This window comes from Alnus glutinosa, chromosome 4 (assembly GCF_958979055.1).
Source record: "Alnus glutinosa chromosome 4, dhAlnGlut1.1, whole genome shotgun sequence".
NCBI classification, from domain to species: domain Eukaryota; kingdom Viridiplantae; phylum Streptophyta; class Magnoliopsida; order Fagales; family Betulaceae; genus Alnus; species Alnus glutinosa.
Genome location: NC_084889.1, coordinates 33,709,820 through 33,733,332, shown reverse-complemented (window position 1 = coordinate 33,733,332; position 23,513 = coordinate 33,709,820). Strand labels below are relative to the sequence as shown.

Here is a 23,513-nt window from a genome sequence, read left to right as displayed (position 1 = left end):
TCAATCCATTAAAAGAAGAAAAAAATTAATTTCAAAAGGAAATCATCATCAACCTTTATTCTGCTATCCCAATCCTTTTGCATCAACTTTTACAAAAGAGTTCTTGCCCTATAGCATGTCTTTTGTATCAAGAGGAATGCTATATAGCATACTCCCATCCCACCACCATCTCACTATGCTAACGTAACATTGTCAATCCACCTTTAGATCAATCTTAATTAAAAAGGGAGAAAAAAAATCCAATGGTAGATTGCAAATGCCACGTCAATTATATAGTGAGATGGTGGTGGGATGAGAGTATGCTATTTAGACATTCTCTTGTATCAAATATATAATTCATATCAAATCTACATTAAAATTAATTTCAGCACAAGGACCACTTAATATCGTTGAATAAATTTCTCTGATGATATCCACAGAAAGTCATTTACCGGGCAACTCATCGTTGAGGAGGAAGTACAATTTCAGGCTAACCTGATATAATTCAACTGCAGGAGAGAGCCACCAAAAAGTAAACAACTAGCCTAGAAGAAAAATTTGTACAAATCAAGGTGCAAAGAGAATGCATACATACAATCCCCTAAAGGCCAGTGTAGGAGTACCTCAAACAACGCCAACTAAAATTCATGCTAAAATATGGACTCTTCAGGATCCAAGACTTGCCATCGCAATTTACTTCCATCCTCACGTACAAAAATGAGAAAAGGACAACCAATTTTTCTCATCGACATACATATATGATAAACCGTCAGAATGCAGCTAATTAAACAATCAATTAAAAAATATTGCTACAACAACCATTAATACTAATGTATAAAAAATATTACTCCTATAATCAATTCTAATACCATATACATGCGCATCTCTTTTGCTAGTGTGCAGCATGCAGAAATATATATGTTTCGATGTCAAGTATGAAGGTCAATCCAATTTTCTATTAATCAAAACCAGAACTCCTACCAATCAATCAAGAAAACAGAAGAAGAAATCTGCTAATGCAGAGGTCATTGTACGGTATTATTATGCAACAATTGATCAAAACAAATTTGCACATCAAATAAGTCTGATTTATCATCAAACCAATAACATATAACAACAAGGATTACACACTAAGGTCATGAAATCCATGTTTTCTATTAATGATCAAGTTCAAATTACAACAGAACCAATAATGACAACAACAAAGATACCTTAAAAAGAAGGAAATATCATACTTCATACCACAACAATCAGTTCCTACCAAGTGGTAAAGACCTACAAGAATATGTCTCCTTAAAATTCGACTTCTTCGAGGATGTAAATATCGAAGCATATACTTCCTTGGTAGCATTGGCTGGGGCCATATCCCCTGCCTTAAACCGCTTTACCATGCCATTCCCACCAACCCCACCATTTGCAATCTTCCCATTTCCATCCACTTTACCCGAAACTACCTTCTTTGCGCACGCCTTCCCATCGATCCCATGCTTCGCACCGCTCAGCCTTGACACCTCCAATCCCTCGCTCACCTCCCCATTCTTCACTCTCTTCACCTTCTTCTCCCTCGTCTTCACCCTCTCCTCCTCCGCTCGTTCCCTCAGCGCCTCCACCTCCTCCTCGCTCCCATTGATCACAATCAAATCCGATTCCTTAAATTCCTCATGACACACCAAGCACGCCGAGGACTTCACCATCTTCAAAGCCTTCGCACTCAACACATGCCCACAATTCCTCAGAGCCAAAAACCTATACTTCCCATTGAACTCCAACCCCGTGATCGGGCACTGCAACTGCGCATTTTCACCCGGTTCCACCGCCCCGGGAGCCATCGAAAACCTGACGTTTATCATGTCCTTCAACCCCTTGATATGCCCAAATTCCTTGGGCAATTTCTTGCCCAGTAGAGCCTCCACAAGCGCTTCCTTATTGAACACGCTACCGAGCCGATCGATCACGCAGGGCTCTCTCAAGGGCTCGTTGGAGAGCGCGCAATTGGACCACTTGGAGAGCCTCTGCTCGTTGGGGTCGACCTTGTCGGGCTTTCGCTCGGAGTACATGTGGAGATAGCAATCGCGGGACTCGGCACCAGTGGCGCCGCCATCGCCTCCGCCTCCGGAGATCCGAGGGCGTAATATCAGGGTAGAAAGCGGTGGAATTTGGGGATTTCGGAGTGGGGTGGAGTCCGGGAGTGGCTTGCCATTGAGGGTGAAGAAGAAGAGGGATTGGGATGAGGGTTTGGGGAGGAGGGAGAGCTTCAGGTGGCGGAGGGTTTGGGTTAGGATTTGGGTTGGGGTTAGGGTTAGGGTTTGGGTGGGGATTAGGGGATCGGGGGATTGGACGAAGATTTGGAGATTCATTGTTTTTAGGGTTTGGTTGATGAAGATTTGGGAATTATGGGAAAAGTGCAAATTTTAGGGATATTATGAAGTTCAGTGGGGAACACACCGACTTTGAGAACAACTGGTGGAGAAATTATTTTAAGAGGTTAAAGATAAAGATACAGTAGGCTTGCTTTCAATGAGCCGCATCCAGCAAAAGATCTATATATATAGGTTGAGGGAGAAAAGAGGAAGAATAATGTGGGTTAATGGTTGAGGGAATTCAGTATGGTTGAATTGAAGAGTTCAAACCTATTTTGGACCCTCAAATTTTATTTATCTAATATGACAAAATTTAAGTCACAAATTAGAAAAAATATGTATTAGGACAATTTTCGATCTTTGGGGAGCACTTACAAAATGATAAGAAAGTAAGAGCTTGCTAGGAATAGTCCGGCGGGTAATGGCTTCAACGCTCAAGTTAATTCCTTTTAGAGAGGAAAGTATAGGCTTATGAATGAAGCGTTTGTTTTTTTAGAGAGATCATGAACCCCTATTACCTATACTTTGTCATGCTTTTATAGGAATTAGGGCTGAGCATAAGGCGGGACGAATTTCGACCATTTTGGCCCTCGCACCTACACCCGCACCTGTGGGTTTTGAAAACCCTTACCCATGGCCCGTCCCATTTATAGTGTAGCCGTAGGGTTGCGGTTTGGGTGGGGCTATTCTTGATCAGTGATGTGGAGGCCTGGGGGGCAGTCGGCGAACCCTTAGCTAGCATACGGCGTTGGGCTTGTCAGGCATTTGACCAGAGTTTGTAGGACCTGGACCACAAGATGTGCGTGAATTGTGTATAATCACATCTTATGGCTAAAATCTTTGCTTCACAAAATCAGATGGTACCTCACGAGAGCATCGATGTTCTTCGATTTCCAATCTTCATCGGAACGGGCAGAACGGCCCAGAGACGGTTCATCTTCGTTGTTGGAGATTTCGTGAGATACCGTAATGCAAGAGAAACGTGCGTGAATCGCGTGATACATCAACTAAACCGCCTAAACGTACCGTCTGGACCAGTGACTAATAGTTGTAAATAGCTGTAAAACATTAGCTTCCAATTCAATCTTCATCTGCCACGTGGACCTCAAGACACCACCCATTGCCCTTGCTTCTGCCACGTGCCTTCTAGAAGATTCCACCATTTACTTTTTAATGCTTCATTTCTTCTTTTCCTTTCAACATTTTCTTTTCGCAACCCGACCTGTACATATCTCAGCAGCCGTCCTCATGCAATCTTGCCGAGTAACGAAGATGAAGAAAGAACTAAGAAGTGGCGTGACTTGTGAGGGGCAGGAGGGGTTAGGGTTTTTTATTTTTTTATTTTTAGGTCTTTTAGGTTTATGCTGGGTGGGGTGGATATTCGAGGTTTTAAAATTTGTATACATGCAACCCGCACCGCCCGGCAAGGTTTTGCAAAATCTGGACCCATACCCGCGATTTTCAATGTGAAAACCGGTTTTCATGGTGCGGAGCAGAGCGAGTTTGTGCGGGTTTTGCGAATGTAGGAGCTTTGCAGTTGGATCTAACTCAAACCCTTGGCTTTCAGGATTGAGTTGTTTACATTAAGCTTTTCCTTATCCCGGGACATTTGGGATTTGCTGAGTTGGTAGAGTTGGACTCTTGGTTGGATAGAGAAGATCCATGCTGTTTCGGGAGTTCTCAAGACTTACGTGTACAAAGAGTTATAGTTTTCGAGTTTGTTTGGCAAACAACTCTCACTCTTCTTCTATTTTTTTTTTCACTTCTTCTAAAAAAGTCAAATAAAAAAATTCTCTATTTTTTTTCACTTTTTATATCACATCAATCATTTTTTATTATTATCCAAATAATAAAAAAATCAACTATAAAACAAAACCTTTTCACTTTTCTATAAAACAATTCCAAACTTTTTTATACTTTATATCACATCAATAACTTTTTACTATTATTCAAACAAATATTTCACAATTACAACCATTTACCAAACAATATTTGAACTTTTCTTTGCAAACAAAAAAAAAAAAGAAAAATCTAAACTTTTCTTTGTGGGCCATCGGGCTTAGCTGGCCTATTCCCCAACAATACGTGTTAAACTGTTATTAACTTATTCAATTGTCCACAGTTGTTAAGGAGTTTGAGGTATGAAAATCTTTGTGGAATTTCAAAGAACCTAATGCTGTTAAAATATTTGTATGGAGAAGTTTTAATAATATTTTACCTGTAAAGCAAAACCTTCTCAAAAGAAGGATAGTTGATGATGAGAGATGTCCATGGTGTCTTGGTGAGATGGAAACTATTTCCCATGCTTTATGGTATTGTACTGCAGCACAGGATGTGTGGAGTGTGGGTCAGTCTCCATTCCAAAAATGTGCTTTCGTTGATTTTACATTCATGGAGATTTTTATGGAGTGTTGTAGCCGGTTTGAAGTTGAGCAAATGACTATCTTTGTTGTCCTTGCCAGAAGAATTTGGTTTAGAAGAAATGCAATGCTGTTTAAAGGTAAAGTGAACATCCAAACCAGATTTACCGAGAAGTGGTGACAACGGCTGCTGATTTTATTGACCATAATAGTGGTGAAGAATCTGCGGTTGAACCAGTGAGACGTGAAGTATCTATTGCGGGATTCTGGACTCATCCACCTTCAGGTATTGTTAAAATTAATTTTGATGCTGCAGTAGATCAAGAGAAAGGAATGGTGGGGATTGGTGTGGTGGTAAGGGACTCCATGGGCTTCTTATTGGGTGCTAAACATTTTTCCATCCATATATTCACTGATCCTCATACAGCATAAATGCTGGCAGCAACATATGCAGTAGCTTTTAGCAAGGAGATAGGTTTTTTTGAAGGGGATGCACTGAATGTCATTAAGGAGGTGAATCCTAATCCACCTTTTCTTTCGAGTGTTGGTCATTTGGTTGAAGAAATTCGAAATGAGGTGGGTTTTTTCATAACATATTCTTTTGTCCATGTAACCAGAGGTCTAAATGAAGCTGCTCATATTCTGGCTAAGACTGCGATTACTAATGTTGTTGATGATGTTTGGTTAGAAGAAATTCCTTATTGTATTTTGGAGATTATTACTAGGGACCTTCAAGTCCTTAGATCCTAATTTTGTTGTAATGTTGGGATCAGTTTTTTATTCTATTTATGAAGAAGTAGAGCTTTATGTTAAAAAATAAAATAAAAAAAATAGCAAAACATTGAAATGAAAGATTTTTATGATTATTGAAGATAGTCATATACTCATCATATATACTGATATGCTAGAAAAGTGCACAAATGTAACACTAAAGGACATGAATTTTATACGAACTGATTTGTAGAAAATTTCATACAATTTATATATAAGAGTGACGTGTGACCTTTAAACATATGAAAAATACAAATATGTTATTAAAAACATGTAAAAAGTACTTCCTATTAAAAACAGGATCATGATCCCCTACAATTTCAAAGAAATTTGAGATTCTCAAATTTATTTGAAATCAAACCGTTTTTTACATCGAAATGACGTGAAAACTGTTGTATATTAAAAATATGACATGTTAACAATGAAAAAAAAAAAAAAAAAAAAAAAAAAAAAAAATTCTAAAAGGTTTTTTCTTATACTTTATGTCGTATAAAAGCTTTGAGAAAAAAAAAAAAGGTCTTTTGATTTGGTAAAAAAAATCTCTTCAAAAGTGAAGAAAAAACATTTTGAAATGATTTTTTTTTTTTTGTTGGGTTTCATTGTTAACATGTCATATCTTTAATATGCAGCATTTTTCACGTCATTTCGATGTAAAAAACGGCTTGATTTCAAAGAAATTTGAAGTTCTCAAATTTCTTTGAAATTGTAAGGGATATTGATATATTATTTAAAACAACATCACATTTCAAGGGACATGTGTCAATCTTATATATGGGTTGTTTAAAATTTTATACAAAACCAATTTGTAAAAAATTTTATGTCCAAAATATATTTTTTATAAACACAATTAAGATTTAATAAAATTACAATTTAACCTTTAAAATTGTGCATTTAAAAAAAAAAAAAAAAAAACAACTTATTGCCTACTGTTTGAAACACAAATTATATGTTTTTCAAATCGCAATTCCAAAAATCTATTTTCTGCGATTTAACTTAAACCCCATCTTAGTAAAATAACATCAGCTAGGGTTTTAGGGGTTCATATACGTTTATTATTCACCCCTCTCCTCCGCGAGCAGAGATCAGTACAGATCTACACACCACCGTCTTCAAGGTCAGCCAGTGCCTATTTCTCTCACCAATTGTTATTGTTCATTCATCATACTGTATGTGGCTCCTTTTTTGTTTTGGTTTCAATGGTTGAATGTTGTGTTTGGTTGCCGAGAATCCTCGTAGGAAAATAGAAAACGAAAAAAAAAAATCATCTTTTTGAACCTCTGAGCTTATCGTTATCTGGGTCCTGAGTAAAACTGCTCTAGGCCAATTACTTGCTTTAGGTCCATGTAACCCATCGTTAGGATTTCATTTTCTAGTAGTTTCTGAATTTATTTTTCAGTAACCAAAGAGGTTCTATGTCTGTTTTCTAAAGTCGAGAAAGATAAGTGAAAATGTATGCCTTGTTATTACAGACATATTGGACTTTGCTTTGTTTATTGCATTGATTTCTCATTTCAATATTCTGGAGATGGTCATACAGTAAGAGCAGCACAGAAGATTATAGCTGAATTGAAATGCTCTGGGTTCTTTTTGGTTAGGATTGGAATTACTTTTGGTCGTTTTCTGGGCGATAGAAATGTCATTTTGTTATCAAAGAGTGGGAGAAGTATTCCAAAGTACAGCCTTATTGTGTATAATAAAATGCATACAAAGGCAGAAGTGTGTACTTGATTAGTGGGTATGTCTATAGTTTGAAATTGTTATGAGGGTTTGAGGTGTTTGCTCTTTTTGGTATGGTTTCACAGTTTCACTGGTTTTGTGTCTACACTGCCATGCAATTGACTAGGTTTTATCTCTTCCAACTTTGAGGTCGTTTATTGATGACATACTTGTTTTTTTTTTTTTCCTCCAAAATTAGATGCTTGAAGTTCTTTGAAATGCCGAATCTGCAATTTTGACAACCCAGCCTGGAATGTCCCACGTGTACAAACTTTTGAATTTCAAAATTAAACGTAAAGGTGACCCCTTTGTTTCAGAGAAAAACACTCGCTCCCAAAAACCCAGTGGCCATCAGCTCAGAACGAGCTGCCACACTGACAGTGTCAAACCCCCACCGACAGAATCAACCCTTGAGAAATGCCTCCAAACCCAATCCGACCCTTTTTGAGAAATGCCCTTTATTCTTTTTCGTCATGTTCCAGAGCTATCCTAGTCCACCATCCTCAACCACAACCACATGAACCCATTCTCAAAATCACTCGAAACTCTTGCTTTCAGACAGCCCAACACAGAAATTACATCTCTGAAATGCGCAAATTGGCCTTCGAAGGAAACATCATTAGGCTTCTCCGCAACGAGATCCAATACGAGCTTGAACGCTCCCCTCCCACTCAGGTCTTTTTATTAACTCATTTTTTATAGTTATTATCTTTGTTTTTCTTTATGATGTTTGACAATTTGTTGGTTCATAAAACTAATGGGTCTGAAGAAAAAGCAATAAAGTTGATAGTTTGGTTTGGTTGCTGTTAGAATTTGAGAAAAGAGAAGTTAATAATTATCAATATTGTTATTGAGTATTCTTTTTTGATGTATGAGAATTGGCAGCCTGAGCCCTTAGGCTTGTTTGGTTCCATTCTCCTACAAGTTTACTGTTTATGAAGATGATAGTGGTAATGAGAATAAAATAGTTTTTTTTTTTTGATAAGTAAGAGAGGTTTTATTAAAAAACGCAAAGCGCAATCAAGTACACAGGAGGTATACAAGAAAGGCAATTAAGAAGAAGAAGAAAACAATACAAGGAAATCGTTATAGCTAATCACTAGAGGGGCGAGATACGCAGCCGTCCAAGAGTACAAAGAATGAAGAAAAAAGGAAATGAGCTCCTCTATGGTTCTTTCTTTGTCCTCAAACTGTCTATCGTTGCGTTCCCTCCACAAGCACCACATAAGCAGAGAATAAAATAGTTCTGTTCATTAGTTTCAATTTTTACTTAAAAAAAAGAATAAAATAGTTCTGCTTGGGAAACAGGTAACTCCTCAGAATTTGGTAACTTCAACTCCATTAACAACTACTTATGAATCTTTTTTCGGATTACACCCACTATCTCAAGTTTTGGATCGAACTAATCCATTAATGCAAATAGTTCATGGGAGAAAATCGAGTTATTTGGGCCATGGAGGATTGACAAGGCGAACTGCTAGTTTTCGGATACGGGATATCCAAGAAAAAAAAAAAAAGAAAAAAAAAGAAGAAAAAAGTGAATCAAAATTTATTTAAATGTGCAACTTTTTAGGGTTAATTTTATTTTAATTAATGCTTTTAAAAAAAAAAGTTTTGCAAATTTCGTATGTTATTAGTTCTCTGGGAAACACCACAATTAATTGTTGAACTGGATCTTGGTTTTAATTCTTAGTTTGGGAGATGAGAGATTGAAGCGAAAAAAAAATGTTAGACTAATTGACTTAGCTGAATTGTTACTTGTTAGAAATTAAAAGTGCATAACCATAAGAGTCTCATTTTTATTTGCAGTTCTGTTACTTATTTGTCAGCAATCAAACGTAGCATAAGAGTCCCTTTATGTTGTTTGAATTTTTATTTTGAAGCTTATGCTTTGGTTGTAGTTGAATCAAGACTTTTTAAATGATGGGACAGGGACTAAGCAAACGTCTTTGCATAAATAAGCCTAGTGCAACCGTAATACTTGAATTCTATGAGTTTTGTTCTTTAAAAGAAAAAAACAATGAATTTAGTCATGATTTTGTGCTATTTTTTTCTTTCTCGGGTTTTAATGGCAACCGAAATGGGAGTTGAGAAAATCTTAATATCTCTTCAGATAGCTTCAGGAAATAATGTACTATAACTCCTGTAACTAGTCTTTATTTCTCGAAAATCTCCTTGAACAGTTTTGCTGGAGTATATAGAGAGTCATTGGTTTCTTGGCTTTAATAGTTAATCATGTTCTCATGTTACAGCCTGATGCAAAGTTTGATTCATTCACGGTTGATGACCGACCTGGAGAGCAGTGGATTACATTGAAAAGAAAATTTGGGGATGAAGACATTAAACTTGAAGTCACCATGTTTAATGGAGCCGTTCCTACTTCAAAATCAGGTGGTAGTGGCAGCCTTGGGAATGAAGTCCAACTTTACATTTTATTGATTGTCAATATTAGTAAGGGGCATGATGTCTTGGAGATCGTGTGCTCAGCTTGGCCAGATAGTATAGAGATTAACAGGCTTCTTGCACACCATGGCGATAAGACACTAGCTCGGCCATATACAGGGCCTGAATTCAAGTATGATTTTTTTCCCCCCTTCTAATAATCTTCTTTTTATTTATTTTTTATATAAGTAAGAGAATATCATTATAAAACGCATAGTGCAATCAAGTACACATGGAGTATACAAGATAGGCGGCTAAGAAGAAGAAGAAAACAAAACAAGAAAATTATTGAAACTAAGCACTAAAGGGGTGAGGAACGCAGCTGTCCAAGTAATAATCTATTTGTTCAGTAAGGAATTGAAAGGAAAGAAAAGAAGTGCAAAATTTTGATTTACTCTAGCCCAGGAGAATAGAATGTCCTCAACTGAATTGAACATTACATGAGCACTGGTTTGGTTGGTTATGATCATGTTTTTTTGTAAATCAGAACGAGGCTGTGCATGGAATAAAACAACATATTCTTGTTCTTTGCTTTCACAGCATTCAAAGTTTGGGTTATGGAACTTTCGTCTGATGTGGTTTTTGTAATTCTGTTTCTTTTTTTTTTTTTTTAACAGGGAATTGGATGATGAGTTGCAAGATTCACTTTATGAATTCTTGGAAGCAAGGGGTATAAATGGTGAACTCGCTGTTTTCTTGCATAAATACATAAAGAACAAAGATAAAACCGAGTTTCTTGGATGGATGAGAAGTGTGAAATCTTCCATTGAAACGCAAGTGAAGTGATTGGTTTTGTGACATTCTGGATGAAGTTTTTGTTTGGATCATAAGTGCAAATATAACTTTGTACATCTTTTGTGGCGGTGCATGTCATTTGACTAGGAGACTTGCATAAGAGTTATGAGCAAGATTTTTATACCCTTGATGCATTGTTTGCTGTAAGAGTCATTAAATTTGACGCAATCTTAATGACAGTAATCTTGGCTTGTGACATAACAGTCAATACAGCTTGAAGCTTATGAAGAAAATAGATGAGGTGATCACATCTCCGGGGGGGGAAAGAGCACAAAATCATGACTAAATTCTTTATCTTTATCTTCTTCTTCTTTTTTTTTTTTTTTTTTTTTTTTTTTTATCAACAAAACTCATAGAATTCAAGTAATATGGTTGCAATAGGCTTATTTATGCAAAGACTTTTTCTTAATAGTCCCTGTCCCATAATTAAAAGAGTTTTTATTTTTTTAGCATTTAAAAAGTCCTAAATGAAAAACACTCACATTTCTCCAGCACATCCGGCTTCAGGCTTCAGTGCTGTAGTTTAAAACTACAGCATATCTCCTGTAAAAATTAAAGGCCTAGATTTGTTTTCCAAAAAAAATATAAAACAGGCCACAAAACGTCCGTTATAGTCGCATTACATGGTTCAAGGAATTACATGAGCAAAAGCTCTTGCACTCTGTCAGAGATTTTTGCTCACCACCCTGACAGAAAAAGAAAATGGCCGAACATCGATAGAAGCAGTTATCGACCAGCCTAACTGTTTACAGAACCTAGTCCGAGACCAATTAGACGATCCGGAATGGGTCCAAACAAGTAGTTGTAGCCGAGCAAGAGTGAAGAGCCTCAAGAACGGTAAGATTCCAGGTCCGGGTAAAGCCGCTTTTAAGGCGTACATTGTGGGTACGTAATAGACCGGTGAGCTTATTGTTCTCGAAGGACAAAGCAGAGAGCACGCTTTTCGTGGCCAGAGAGGCTGGGAATTTTAACGACGAGAAGTGGTTGAAGGAGAGCACGAGTTGCTGAAGAGATGGGTGCGTGTCGAAGAGAAATGCTGGGATGGAGCCGCTAAGGCGGTTGTAACTCAGATCGAGCACTTGCAGATAACCCAAGTTTCTGAAGCTGTCGCCTATCATTTTTCCTTCCAAGCTGTTGGTCTGTTGTTTCTCATGGAAATTTGAACGAAAACTTGCTGGGATATTGCCGGAGATGGCATTGTCGCTAGCGTCCAAGAAGTAAAGGTTTTTCAAAGAACCCAACTCAGGGAATTTTAAAATTAACTAATCAGTTAATCACGTTTCATTCTATCCTCTGTGTTTGGTTTTTGAGAATGATTACTTGATTTCTATCTTGAACAAATTTTTTTCTTGGATAACGAAGCTGAGTGAGGTTGAGTTGACGAAGCTGAATGAGGTTGGCGAGCAAGTCAGGGATCGGACCGGAGAAGAAGTTGTTGGAGAGGTCGGGGGTTTAATTTGGGTTTCCAAGTAAGGGAGGTTCCAAGAAGTGGAAAGGAGGGAACCGGTGTAGCCTACTTGGTCAAGACTGATCTTGGTGACTCGGCTAGTCCCTGAGACCACAAGGTCGCACCTGAACCCGCAAACGGACGTTTTCTTGCTTCTACCAGCGTCCGGCCATTTTCTTTTTCTGTCACGGTGGTGATAAAAAATCGCTGACAGAGTGTAGAGTTCTGCTCCTGTAATTCCTTGAACCACGTGATGTGATTATAACGGACGTCATAAAACTCAAATAGACGTTTGTGGCCTCTTTTATTTTTTGGGAAAAACAAATCTGGGCCTTTTATTTTTTTTTACAGGAGATGTGCTGTAGTTTTAAACTAGTCAGATCCTTCTCCAGCTACCTTGGTTAAAATAAACGGAATTTTTTTATTTTTATTTTTTTTTTGTTTTCTGGGTGATATTGCTAAGTCCAGAGCAATATTTTTTTATACTTATATTAGCGTATAAAACTAATATGACTTTCACGTTAACTATCACATTAGTTTGTAAAACAATTGTAGAACTCCAAGTATTTTTTTAAATATAATTTTTTTTTTTAATTCTATTTTTGTCTTTCAATAATCAAATGATTTTTTTTTTTTTTTTTTATTTTTTTTTACGGGCTAATGGAAATATTTTCTCCAATATTTTGTATTTCTTAAATTTGTTATATTTAGGATTCAAGCACGAAATTTTAGTACTTTGACAAATAAATAAAACATAATATACGAAAGCCCATATGTTAATTTTATAGCATCCAATTTTCTTCAATAAAATAGAAGGTCAGTTTAGTAAAATAACATCAGCTAGGGTTTTAGGGTTTCATATACGTTCATTCTTGACCTATAAAATGCGCCTCTCAATCGAACCCCCCTTCCTCCGCGAGCAGAGATTAGTGCAGATCTACACACCACCGTCTTCAAGGTCAGCCAATGCCTATTTCTCTCATCCATTGTTATTATTAATTCATTGTACTGTATTTGGCTCCTTTTTTGTTATGGTATCAGTGTTTGAATGTTGTGTTTGGTTGCCGGGAATCCTCGTAGGAAAATGGAAGAAACGAAAAAAAGATATGATATTTTTGAACCTCTGAGCTTATCGTTGTCTGGGTCCTGAGTAAAACTGTTCTAGGCCAATTACTTGCTTTAGGTCCGTGTAACTCATCGTTAGGATTTGATTTTCTTTTAGTTAGTTAGTTCTTTTCTTTTCTTTTTTTTTTAAAAAAATTTTGTTGTTGCAGTAACCAACACAGGTTCTATGTCTGTTTTCTAAAATCGAGAAAGATGAGTGAAAATGTATGCCTTGTTATTACAGATATATTGGATTTTGCTTTTTTTATTGCATTGATTTCAAGATTCTGGAGATAGTCATACAGTAAAATAAGCACAGAAACTTATCAAAAAAAAAAGATAAGCACAGAAGATTATATTTGAATTGAAATTCTCTAGGTTCAGTTTGGTTAGGATTGGAATTACTTTTGGACGTTTTCTGGGCGATAAATATGTTAATTTCTTATCGGAGAGTGGGAGAACCGGAGAAGTACTTCCAAAGTTCAGCATTATTGTGTATTATAGAAATGCATACAAAGGCATGGGGGTGTAGAGTTGATTAGTGGGTGTGTCTATAGTTTGAAATTGTTATCAGGGTTTGAGGTGTTTGCTCTTTTTGGTATGGTTTCACTGGTCTTGTGTCTACACTTCCATGCAATTGATTAGGTTTTATCTGTACCAACTTTGAGGTTGTTTATTGATGACATTCTTGTTAATTGTTTTCTTATATTCTCCAAAAATTAGATGCTTGCTGTTCTGTGCTGTTTTTAGTAACCCTTGAAAATAAAGTTGTGCGCTTCAAATCTGATAATTTTGTAATTTTGAGTTGGACTTTAATGTTAAACTTATGTCTTAAGGATTGTTTTTTTGAATTAGTTCACACTTTACTTTGTTGGAATCTTTTGCAAGTCAGTTGACATTTTTGGTTTTCTTTTGGCACCAGGAAAGTGACTTCTTATCTGACCATCAACCAGAAATGTCAGGGTATGTGAATTTATGCTCTTCCATTTTTTTTTTGCTGTCTTCTTAATTTTGTTGTTGCAAAAAAAGGGGGGGGGGGGGGGGGGAATCTAATGATTCCTGTTTGCTTTTGTTTTTCATAAAATTTAATGCCATGTAAATTATTTTGGGAATGCCAATGGCTTTAGTATTTACCCCTATTTTATTCATGCCTAGTTGCACTGGTAGTTGATTCTTTGGCCACCCTTCTTCCATTTGGAAGTGAGTATTATTCTGAAATTGTTTCAACGTGTAATATGTTGTTTTAGGGTCTTGTTCTTGCTGAATACTGAAAAGTGAAACTATTATGCCGCAATATTTGTGCTTTTCGTAAACTAATTCTGCTTTTAGTGATGCTGGAAATATGTCCACGTGAGTTGGAGCTACTTTTAATGAGCATGTGTTATGGGATATGCTATAAGAGTTTGTTATAGTTATAGACATAAAACCCATGGGATGTAATATCAATGGCGTACTAGTAGGCGACACTTTCTTTTTTTTTTTCAATTTTCATGGTTGATTTTACTTTTATCGAGAAAATTTCTGTAGCTATAAAGTTCCTTGTATATGGCATACTTGTTTGCTATAAATGTTAAAAGCTTCTTGATGGTAATGTTTGCGTTATGATTTAAGCATGCACTTAAGGATTTGAAATAATGTCCTTGGTCTCTCAAGGACCTTGTTGCATACTTGCTTCTCTTTCATTTTGCAATCTGTTGCTCTCTAGCAATTAGTTGTAGAAAGTAGTATTCTAGTCTAAATGTGCCTTTTCTGTGTGTGTTGGTGGATTTATACATCACCTTTTTCCATTTATGGCTAATACAGAGAAGAAGCTGCTGTTGTTGTAACTGAGACCCCACCGGTTGCACCTCTGGGTGAAGCCATGGACGTCATGACTGCCTTGCAGCATGTGCTGAGGAAGTCACTTGCTCATGGTGGGCTTGCACGAGGACTCCATGAAGGTGCCAAGGTCATTGAAAAGCATGCTGCACAACTCTGTGTGTTAGCCGAAGATTGCAACCAGCCAGATTACCTTAAACTGGTGAAGGCACTTTGTGCTGATCACAATGTCAAATTAATGACAGTGCCTAGTGCCAAAACTCTTGGCGAGTGGGCTGGTGTAAGTGAAATTTAATTGTTTAAATTAGCTGGTTGTTTTCTGTTACCTTGAATTATTTCACTCGAAATTACTATTGTTATTATTGTTTGAGTATGAATATAGTAAAGTTGATGACTTGGGAACTATTATTATTGATATTGGTGTTTATGCGGGTGAACTGATCTCTCTCTCTTAGTTGTTTTATTAGATTGTTTTTTATTAGCTCTGGCAAATAAATGAGGTGCTTATGACACTTCCTAATAGATAGGCAGTGATTTTTATCTGTATATTGCTTTTCTTCTAATTGGTCCCACAATTTCACTAATATTTCTTGTGTTTAGTTTCACTACCATTGTTGCCTTCTTTTTAGTAGATGTATTTTGTTTTTGGCAGATAATCTGAATATTGTATATCATTTGATTGGTGGATTTTATGAATCTAATGGGTTCTGTTCACCTGCTGGGGAGACATGAAAGCCATTGCACTTTATTCCCACAGTCTTCTTTTCCTACTTTGTGTTGTTTTGTTACACTTTTTTTTGTGTGTGGCTGATATGCCTATTAAAAACTGATTATCATCACCTTTAGACTGATTGATCTGTTATATTTGTGCATGCAGCTGTGTAAAATTGATTCTGAAGGAAAAGCAAGAAAGGTTGTTGGTTGTTCCTGTGTTGTAGTGAAGGTAAAGGCACATCCATGGAATGGCATTATCATTTTTTACAGTTCTGATGCGATATCTTGAAATGGTTCTCTTTATGTCAGATGAGGGTTTTCCATTACACTTTACTGATTTGGCAAATGAAAACAGTATACGCAAATTCATGGATATAGGGATTGTTCTTTTATATTATTTTCGCCTCAAGCTATTTGTTTGACTCTTCTGCAGGATTTCGGAGAGCAGACAGAGGGTTACAATGTTATTCAGGAATATGTGAAGTCCCATTAAGTTAACAACTATTGGAAGAGTGAGGCATTTTTCACATTGAGAGATTGTTCCTTAGGTAGCTCAAAGCTTTTCTTTCTTTATGGTGGTTTATGACAATTTTGAAGACAAGTTCTTTTGAGGAGTATCCCAAGTAGCTTGTCTTTTGCAATTTTCAGAACTATGTACTACTCTTAGCATGTGTGTTTATATTTTACACTTGAGGTGGGTTTAATTCAAAATTTTCATGCATGAGTTATGAGTGGGTCCCAAGAAGTAAAGCCTCCAATTTAAATCACAGCAAACGCCCCACCGGCCATTAGGGTGGGGATGGGGATCCCATTCCTCATGCCCATCCGGCATCCTGTCTTTGCCAAAGGTATCATTGTCCCATCCCTGCTTTTGCCTTTTGGGATGAGTATTGCTATAAGGCACACTTCCATCACACTATTGGTAGACTTTTGTGCCTGCGTGACATTTTGTGGTGAGATGGAAGTGTTTGAAACGTTTTTATAATTCATCTCACCACAAAATGTGCCACGTAAGTACAACAAATCTGTCAATAATGTGATGAAAGTGTGCTTTATAGCACTACTCGTGTAGCGCTCCCCTTCGTATCCTATCAAATATTAATTGAACAATATGAATAGTGAATACTCGTGCAAATATGTACTCAACATTAGAAATTACATATTCTTTCTAAAGATAATTGAAGAACATAAATGCATGGGTATTGCGTTTGTATAATTGAAGGCGGACATGTTGCCCAGTAGAATCCAACTAGTTGTTTTCTACACCGCTTCAAAACGTAGGTGGCTTTGTTATGTCCCTTTGTAAGTGATTGTAGTAAAAGCGGTGTATTATCTTAAAAACATTTTGAGTAATGCTAAAAGGCACATTATCATCTCATTATAATTAGACTTTTGCGCTCATGTGGCACTAGGGGTGTAAACTAACTGAGTTACTTGCGAGCTTATTTGGGATTGGCTCGATTTAAATTCGACTCGTGCTCAAATCAATTATTAAATGAGTCGTTCGTGAACATGAAAATATGATTGATTATTAAAGATATAAACTTGTATAAACTCGACTTGACTCGGTTAAAGCTCGTGAATCCGCTCGTATAAGGATCGACTCGCTTATTAAGGCTCGACTCGTCTATATATATATATATAAACTTATTTTTATAATATAGTATATTGATAAACAATATACTAATGTAAGCATAAATTAAATAATAAATAACTGTGGTTATTGGTCAGTATATATTAATTTGGTTATAATTTATTGGTCATATGATATAATGACAAACTAGATACTTAATCATATTATTCATGTAATATAGTAGGATTATAGGACTATATAATCATATAATAATATAACATGTGTCTTATAGCATCTAATCACTTTATTATATGTTTTAAGTATTATCATTAGATATTTAACAATCATTACATCATTTATTTATTTTTTATTGTAAGTTATATAGTTTATTTAACATAAAATATAAATATATTGTTTATATGTTATCTAATATAATATTAATTTTTAAATGAGCACACACTTTTTTTTGTATGTTAAATAAACTATATAACTTACAACAAACTCAGCTTAACCGAACTTTATTTTTAGAACTTGTCATAAGTTCGAGCTCGTTTAGCCGACTTGAGCTTAATTGTTACTGCTTGAACTTAGCTCGAGCTTGTGATGAATGAGCTCGAGCTCGGCTCATTGACACCCCTACGTGGCACATGTTGTGGTGAGATAAAAGTGTTTGAGAAGCTTTTATAATTCATCTCACCACAAGAAGTGCCACGTAGTTATAGCACTACTCTTTAAGAAGTATTTTTGGTTCGATATTGAGGCCATTTTTAACGGAGTAATGTTACATATCACCCGTGTGTCTTCATTTTGTCCATTCAAAATTGATATGGCTCTTAAAATCACTATTGAATTTATGATATACCACTATTGAATTTTGATTCAATGGTAATTTTAAGAGCCACATTAATTTTGGGGGGACAAAATGGAGACACGAGTGATACGTAGCATCACTTCTTTTAACGAACTCACTTTGTTCCTCCAAAATTATTGTAAACCCTAAGTTTCCTTACCCTAATCTACTTCTATTCGGCCTCTATAATCCGTTGTTTCTTCAGTATTTGTAGCTTTTTCGTCGAATCGAAATTGTTTTTTGAGTTTGAATACTAAATGTAGTGCATCCGTTTTACCCTCTCATTGTGTAGATTTGAGTGCTCGAGGAGATGTAACTGATGCAGAGAGAGAATAAGAGGCTTACCAGCCCATTGCAGACTCTTTGTGTTGTTGCCTTGGTGTCAAATAGACCTTTCGAAACTCTCATATCTTATTTCTATTCCTTAAATTTGCTTCTTTTGCTATATAATTTAAGATTTGTGAGTCGAATTATGTATTGGAAATGGCAGATGAGGAGTTTGACTAAACCGCTTATTGATATATTGATAATTTGTGCTGACAACAACTCATTTTCTAATGCCATTTTCCATTTTGTATGTGTATTCCTATGCTTATTAATTTTTTACTAATTTACAGAATATTTTACTTAGCGCTTCTAAAGTTTCATTGTTAATGGTTGATTTTATGGGCTAGAATTCATTGGAGGGCAAATGATGAAAAAAGTTCTTATCCTACACACTGAACTAAATGTAGACTACAACTCCGCTTATTATCTGATGCATTCCTCGTCTTTATCAGCGTTATTTTCTTTTCTTCTTCTTTACTTTTAACATTGTCATTTCACTGTTTTTTTTTTTTTTTTTTTTTTTTGTTACTTTTGCATGACTAGGTTGTATGTTTTTATTTGTTGTTGTGGATGAGACGGTTTGCAGTGGTTTAGACTACTTGGTATGTACTAATGATGAGAAAAAGCAAACGGGCGGTTTGAATCTGATGCCGTGTTGATTGTCTACAACTTTCCACTTTTGTGGAATATTATTTGAGGTTCTCGTTGATAAGTTTTTTAGTTTTTGTAATCTTGTTTTTTGTTTTCATTTTATTTTGAACTTAAATTATGGTTGTTGCTTGGTTGTATAACCATATTCTGACTACTATGATGAACCCGCATAAATATGTCTGGACATATGAAACTTTTCTGTGATTATCTGCATCTTTTGAGCAGAATTTCGCATGCTAGAGTATCTTTATTGTGTATGAGTAATGAAGTTTAGGATATCGTGGCTGTCGGAAAGTATTGAAAAGCTAATGCTTTTGTTTTTCTAATTATAATCGAAGTTATTTTGTTGGGAAAGCTTGTGTCACTAGTAGCATGCCCTGAGGGCACTTTGGATTAAATCGTTTTTGTTAAGATTGAATTTGGACTTGTTTTTTTTGTTAGCTTGCTATAGTTGATTAATTAGAAGGTTTAATTAATTGTTGTAGGGAATTTGAAGTTATTATCGGGTTTTAGATTTCGTACTTACTAGATTAACATCCTTTTTGCAATGTTCTCTCAAATGATTCAATTTTTGCAATATCCTCCAAATTTGTCATTGCGTTTATATGCCCCCTTCTCTCTCTATCACACTATGTGCGCATATGATGCTATGCATGTGTAGGACGATGTGTAATTTTAATATATGCTTTCTTTGGCTTAGCCAATTCTCTAAGATATGTTATACATGTAGTGTTTCTTCCTTGAGAAGAGCAACACATTGTAGTCTGTTCGTGTATTGCCTCTCCTTTCGGCTACAAGGTATGAGATCTTAGGATCGATTTCTTGTTGTCTTTGTTCTTGAGGCATAGATTGAATTTCGTTGGAAGTTTTGGGTTTTTTTTTTGACCCCCCCCCCCCCCCCCCCCCCCCCCCTATTTTTTGATACATGCCATCATTCTTTGTAAACACACAATTTTTGCTTTTTAGGATTTACTTTGGTGTTCGTTTGGTTCATGAAAATGGAGGAACAATGAAATATAACTTTTGAATTCTTAGATGTTGGGATGATTTTGTTGAAGGTTCTATATTTATTCCCTACGCTTTGTTGTCAGTATGTGTTTCTGAATTATTCTATACCTTGTTGTCGATAAGTTAAAGTTTTATCGTTAATTGTTGATTTTGTAGGCTCACATCCATTGGAATGCAAATGATGAAAAAATTATACTGAACTAAATGTAGACTACAACTCCGCTTCTTATTTGATGCCTTGTCTTGATTTGGGTTCTTTTCTTGTCTTTTTTTGTACTCTTTTTTTTTTTTTTTTTTTTTTTTTTTTTTTTTTTCATGTGATGCATTATGGTTGCTTCTTGGTCATATAACCCTATTTTGGCTATTATGATGAAGTTGTTGTTTAAAACTCAACACTATGATTGTTTTTTGGTTTATTCTAAACTTAACATTATAGTTTCATTTGGTTGACTCATATTTTGCCTTTAGTACTAATGTTTGTTAGTTGATGTGTTTGGTCATATGTTTGTATCTCATTTTCTTATGCTTTTAAGCAATGAGCTTGAATGAACCAGTGTTACTGTAGAATGCGCTATTTGGTTAACTATGTGGGTAGTTCAAAATAGGATTCTCTCAATTTCATTTAATAAAATGGATGTTATCAGTTTCAAATGAAATGTCGGGATTTAAAGTTGATGCATGTATATGATGTTAATGTTGGCACGTCATTTAAAAATATAAATAATGTGAAATCATGTATATTATTAAATGCATCAACTTTAAATTCTGAAGATAAAAAGGATAATATCCATTTCATTTGAAATGGAGAGAATCCTATTATGGGTTGCTCACGATTGTGTTCTAATAACACCGGTTTAGCTTTCGGGTTTCAACAACCAGTTCAAAGTAATGGGATCTTGGTTAATCGGATAATGGAGAACAATAATTCAGTTTTTACTCAGCCTTCTAGTTTAAAGCAGAATGTAGGTCGAGTTAGATCTTCTCAGCAACAAATTCATCGGCAGTTGTAGCAGCAACAGCAACGGCCGCTCTTCCCCAAGCCTGTAAATGTGGCTTTTACCTCTTCCATGCATCTAGTAACAATGCTCAGCTTGCTAGCCCGCAAAGGAGGGGTGTAATGTTTGGAGTTGTAGAGCCTTCTATGAATACCGTTTTGATTCAGGGTGGTGGGTTAGAGGGGGTAGGAATTGGCATGGTTGGTATTGGTCCTGGGAGTGTAACTAATGTGGCTGGATCTCCTGCAAGTCAAATTTCATCTGATGTAATTGCAAAGACTAGTGTAGATACATCATCTTTGTCACCAGTTCCATATGTATTTAGTCGGGGAAGGAAGTGTGGTGTGGCTTTGGAGAAAATAGTAGAGAGAAGGCAAAGGAGAATGATAAAGAATAGAAAGTCAGCGGCAAGATCACGAGCTCGTAAGCAGGTAATTAAGCATACTGTCTTTACTAATATGTAGCAGTTAATACCATCTCTAGTGTGTTGCTTTGCTTTTGTTATCATGTTTTGGGTTTTTTGTTAGAGGTGTAACTCAATGATTGTTAATGGTAATTTGCGCATTAACATCTGCATAGTAGATTCAACTTCAACCATTCAAGTACGTACTGTCATGATGTTCCCCCATATTCTCACAATTTCCCCCCTTTTGAGAAATAAAATTTGGATGAGCCTACTCACCAGCTTAAACTTCTAAGACTAAAGGAAATCCTCTAACTACTAAATTTGAGTTGGAATAACCAGAGCCAGCACATCCTTAAGGTTGTCCCCCCACCCCCCCTCTCGCCTTTCTTTTGGTTTTTTCTTTCACTCTGGTGAAGTCGGCACCCTTGACAAGTTGTTTATTATTTTGGAGATCTTGAAGAAAGCGAATTCTAAGGAGACACGTTATCATCTCAGAAACCGTGCCAATAGGTTGATTGTATGAGCTAGTGAAATGAATGATTTTTTATTTTTGGCTGAGAAGATGATTTGGGTTATCTACGGATTTTGGTATTTTGAGTTGAATTTCTATGTTACTTGACTGATTTGGATTTGATGTACTGTGAAGGCATTTGTGGTGTTGATTTGATTGTTTGGATTGGTTGTGCCGCAAAGGCAACAAACTTTGGGAGAGTTTTTGGTGAGAGCAGGAGTGGTGAGAGAAGATACTCAATCTATTGGAAGGCCAAATAATACTATATTCTATGGTGAACTATCACAACCAAATCATAACACCAGTTTAGCTTTCAGGTTTCAACAACTAGTTCAAAGTAATGGGGTCTTGGTTAATTGGATAATGGAGAACAATAATTTAGTTCCTACTGAGCTTTCTAGTTTAAAGCTGAATGTAGGTGGAGTTAGATATTCTCAAAAACAAATTCGGTGGCAGACGCAGTAGCAACAACAACAGCAATGACCTCTCTTCCCCAAGCCTGCAAATGTGGTTTTTGCCTCTCCCATGCATCTAGTAAACAATGCTCAGCTTGCTAGCCCACAAAGGAGGGGTGTAATGTATGGGGTTACAGAGTCTTCTATGAATACCGTCTTGGTTCAGGGCGGTGGGTTAGGGGGGAGAGGAATTGGCATGGTTGGTATTAGTCCTGGGAGTGTAACTAATGTGGCTGGATCTCCCGCAAGTCAAATATCATCTGATGTAATTGCAACGACTAGTGTAGATACATCATCTTTGTCACCAGTTCCATATGTATTTAGCCGAGGAAGGAAGTGCAGTGGGGCTTTGGAGAAAGTAGTAGAGAGAAGGCAAAGGAGAATGATAAAGAATAGAGAGTTAGCGGCAAGATAATAGGCTCGTAAGGAGGTAATTAAACATATTGTCTTTTCTAATATGTAGCAGTTAATACCGTCTCAAGTATATTGCTTTGCTTCTGCTATTATAATATCCTTGGCAACTTTTGAAATGATGGATGTGCTCCTTTTGGATAAGTAAGAAAGCCACTATAAGATTGGGAAATTTGAGGCATGAATTTGAAATAATTGACTAGTTTGGTGTCTTATTTTTTTTTTTCCATATGGTTTTTTTTGCTGATGTTAATCACATTTGCAGATATGCATGATTTACGTCTGATACATACTAAGTTGAAGTCAGAGAACAGACTTCTAGTTTCTTCAGATTATATTAAAGTTCCTGATTACAATGATTGTAGGTATTCTTGTGGGTGTATTGGCTCTCTTTGACTTAAAAGAGTCGCGTTTAGACCGTAGCAGCTGCTTTACTAGGCTATGGCATTGGGGGTTCCTCTATTTAAGTATGGATTTTTAAAGCCCTATTTAAGTCTGATTTTTTTTTTTTTCGAAGTTGCTTGTAATATATATATATATTGAGAAAATAGTTGCTTGTAATTTTGTAAATGCCTTGCATAAGTTATTTGGTATCTTTAGAATAAAGTTTATGTTTAATAATTTCTTTAATCACATTTACAAATCATATTAAAAACAAACTAAATGAGCCCTAAATGAGCCGAGTTGCTCAAATAAGGCTTGAATGACTTTTTAACCGATCTCGGCTTGGATCAGTCTCTTTTAAAATATTAACATCTCGAGCTCGAGTCAAATCGAGCCGTTTGAGTACCCAGCTTGGCTCAACATGATTTACTTAGCG

At 36.1% G+C, this 23,513-nt stretch overlaps 3 protein-coding genes, 2 non-coding genes and 2 pseudogenes across 6 annotated transcripts; 5 read left to right on the top strand and 2 right to left on the bottom strand.

Annotated features, from left to right (window-relative positions):
• Positions 1-1,115: 1,115 nt before the first annotated feature.
• On the bottom strand, positions 1,116-2,518 carry LOC133867052 (uncharacterized). The gene has a single exon (XM_062303726.1). It carries the CDS (start codon positions 2,334-2,336, stop codon positions 1,230-1,232), a length of 1,107 nt encoding a protein of 368 aa, XP_062159710.1. The 5' UTR covers positions 2,337-2,518; the 3' UTR covers positions 1,116-1,229.
• A 3,944-nt stretch (positions 2,519-6,462) lies between these two features.
• On the top strand, positions 6,463-10,673 carry LOC133866726 (uncharacterized protein At2g39795, mitochondrial-like). Of its 2 annotated transcripts, none has more exons than XM_062303347.1 (4): positions 6,463-6,584; positions 7,386-7,861; positions 9,439-9,761; positions 10,246-10,673. In XM_062303347.1, exons 2-4 carry the CDS (start codon positions 7,604-7,606, stop codon positions 10,412-10,414), a joined length of 750 nt encoding a protein of 249 aa, XP_062159331.1. In that variant the 5' UTR covers positions 6,463-6,584; positions 7,386-7,603; the 3' UTR covers positions 10,415-10,673. The 2 variants fall into 2 exon arrangements, with proteins under 2 accessions (XP_062159331.1, XP_062159332.1); XM_062303348.1 differs by having other exon boundaries at positions 6,509-6,584; positions 7,396-7,861.
• A 358-nt stretch (positions 10,674-11,031) lies between these two features.
• On the bottom strand, positions 11,032-12,857 carry LOC133866352 (LRR receptor-like serine/threonine-protein kinase GSO1; annotated as a pseudogene).
• On the top strand, positions 12,712-16,227 carry LOC133865224 (small ribosomal subunit protein eS12-like). The gene is made up of 5 exons (XM_062301587.1): positions 12,712-12,828; positions 13,897-13,937; positions 14,778-15,072; positions 15,670-15,735; positions 15,940-16,227. The coding sequence occupies exons 2-5, from the start codon at positions 13,930-13,932 to the stop codon at positions 15,997-15,999; spliced, it is 429 nt and encodes a 142-aa protein (XP_062157571.1). The 5' UTR covers positions 12,712-12,828; positions 13,897-13,929; the 3' UTR covers positions 16,000-16,227.
• A 2,385-nt stretch (positions 16,228-18,612) lies between these two features.
• On the top strand, positions 18,613-18,694 carry LOC133867535 (small nucleolar RNA R16). Its single transcript, XR_009900092.1, has one exon. It is a non-coding gene; the product is annotated as a small nucleolar RNA R16 (small nucleolar RNA).
• A 1,391-nt stretch (positions 18,695-20,085) lies between these two features.
• Positions 20,086-20,156, top strand: LOC133867536 (small nucleolar RNA R16). Its single transcript, XR_009900093.1, has one exon. It is a non-coding gene; the product is annotated as a small nucleolar RNA R16 (small nucleolar RNA).
• Positions 20,157-20,826: 670 nt separating this feature from the next.
• LOC133866351 (ABSCISIC ACID-INSENSITIVE 5-like protein 5) lies at positions 20,827-22,979 on the top strand (annotated as a pseudogene).
• The last annotated feature ends 534 nt before the right edge of the window (positions 22,980-23,513 follow it).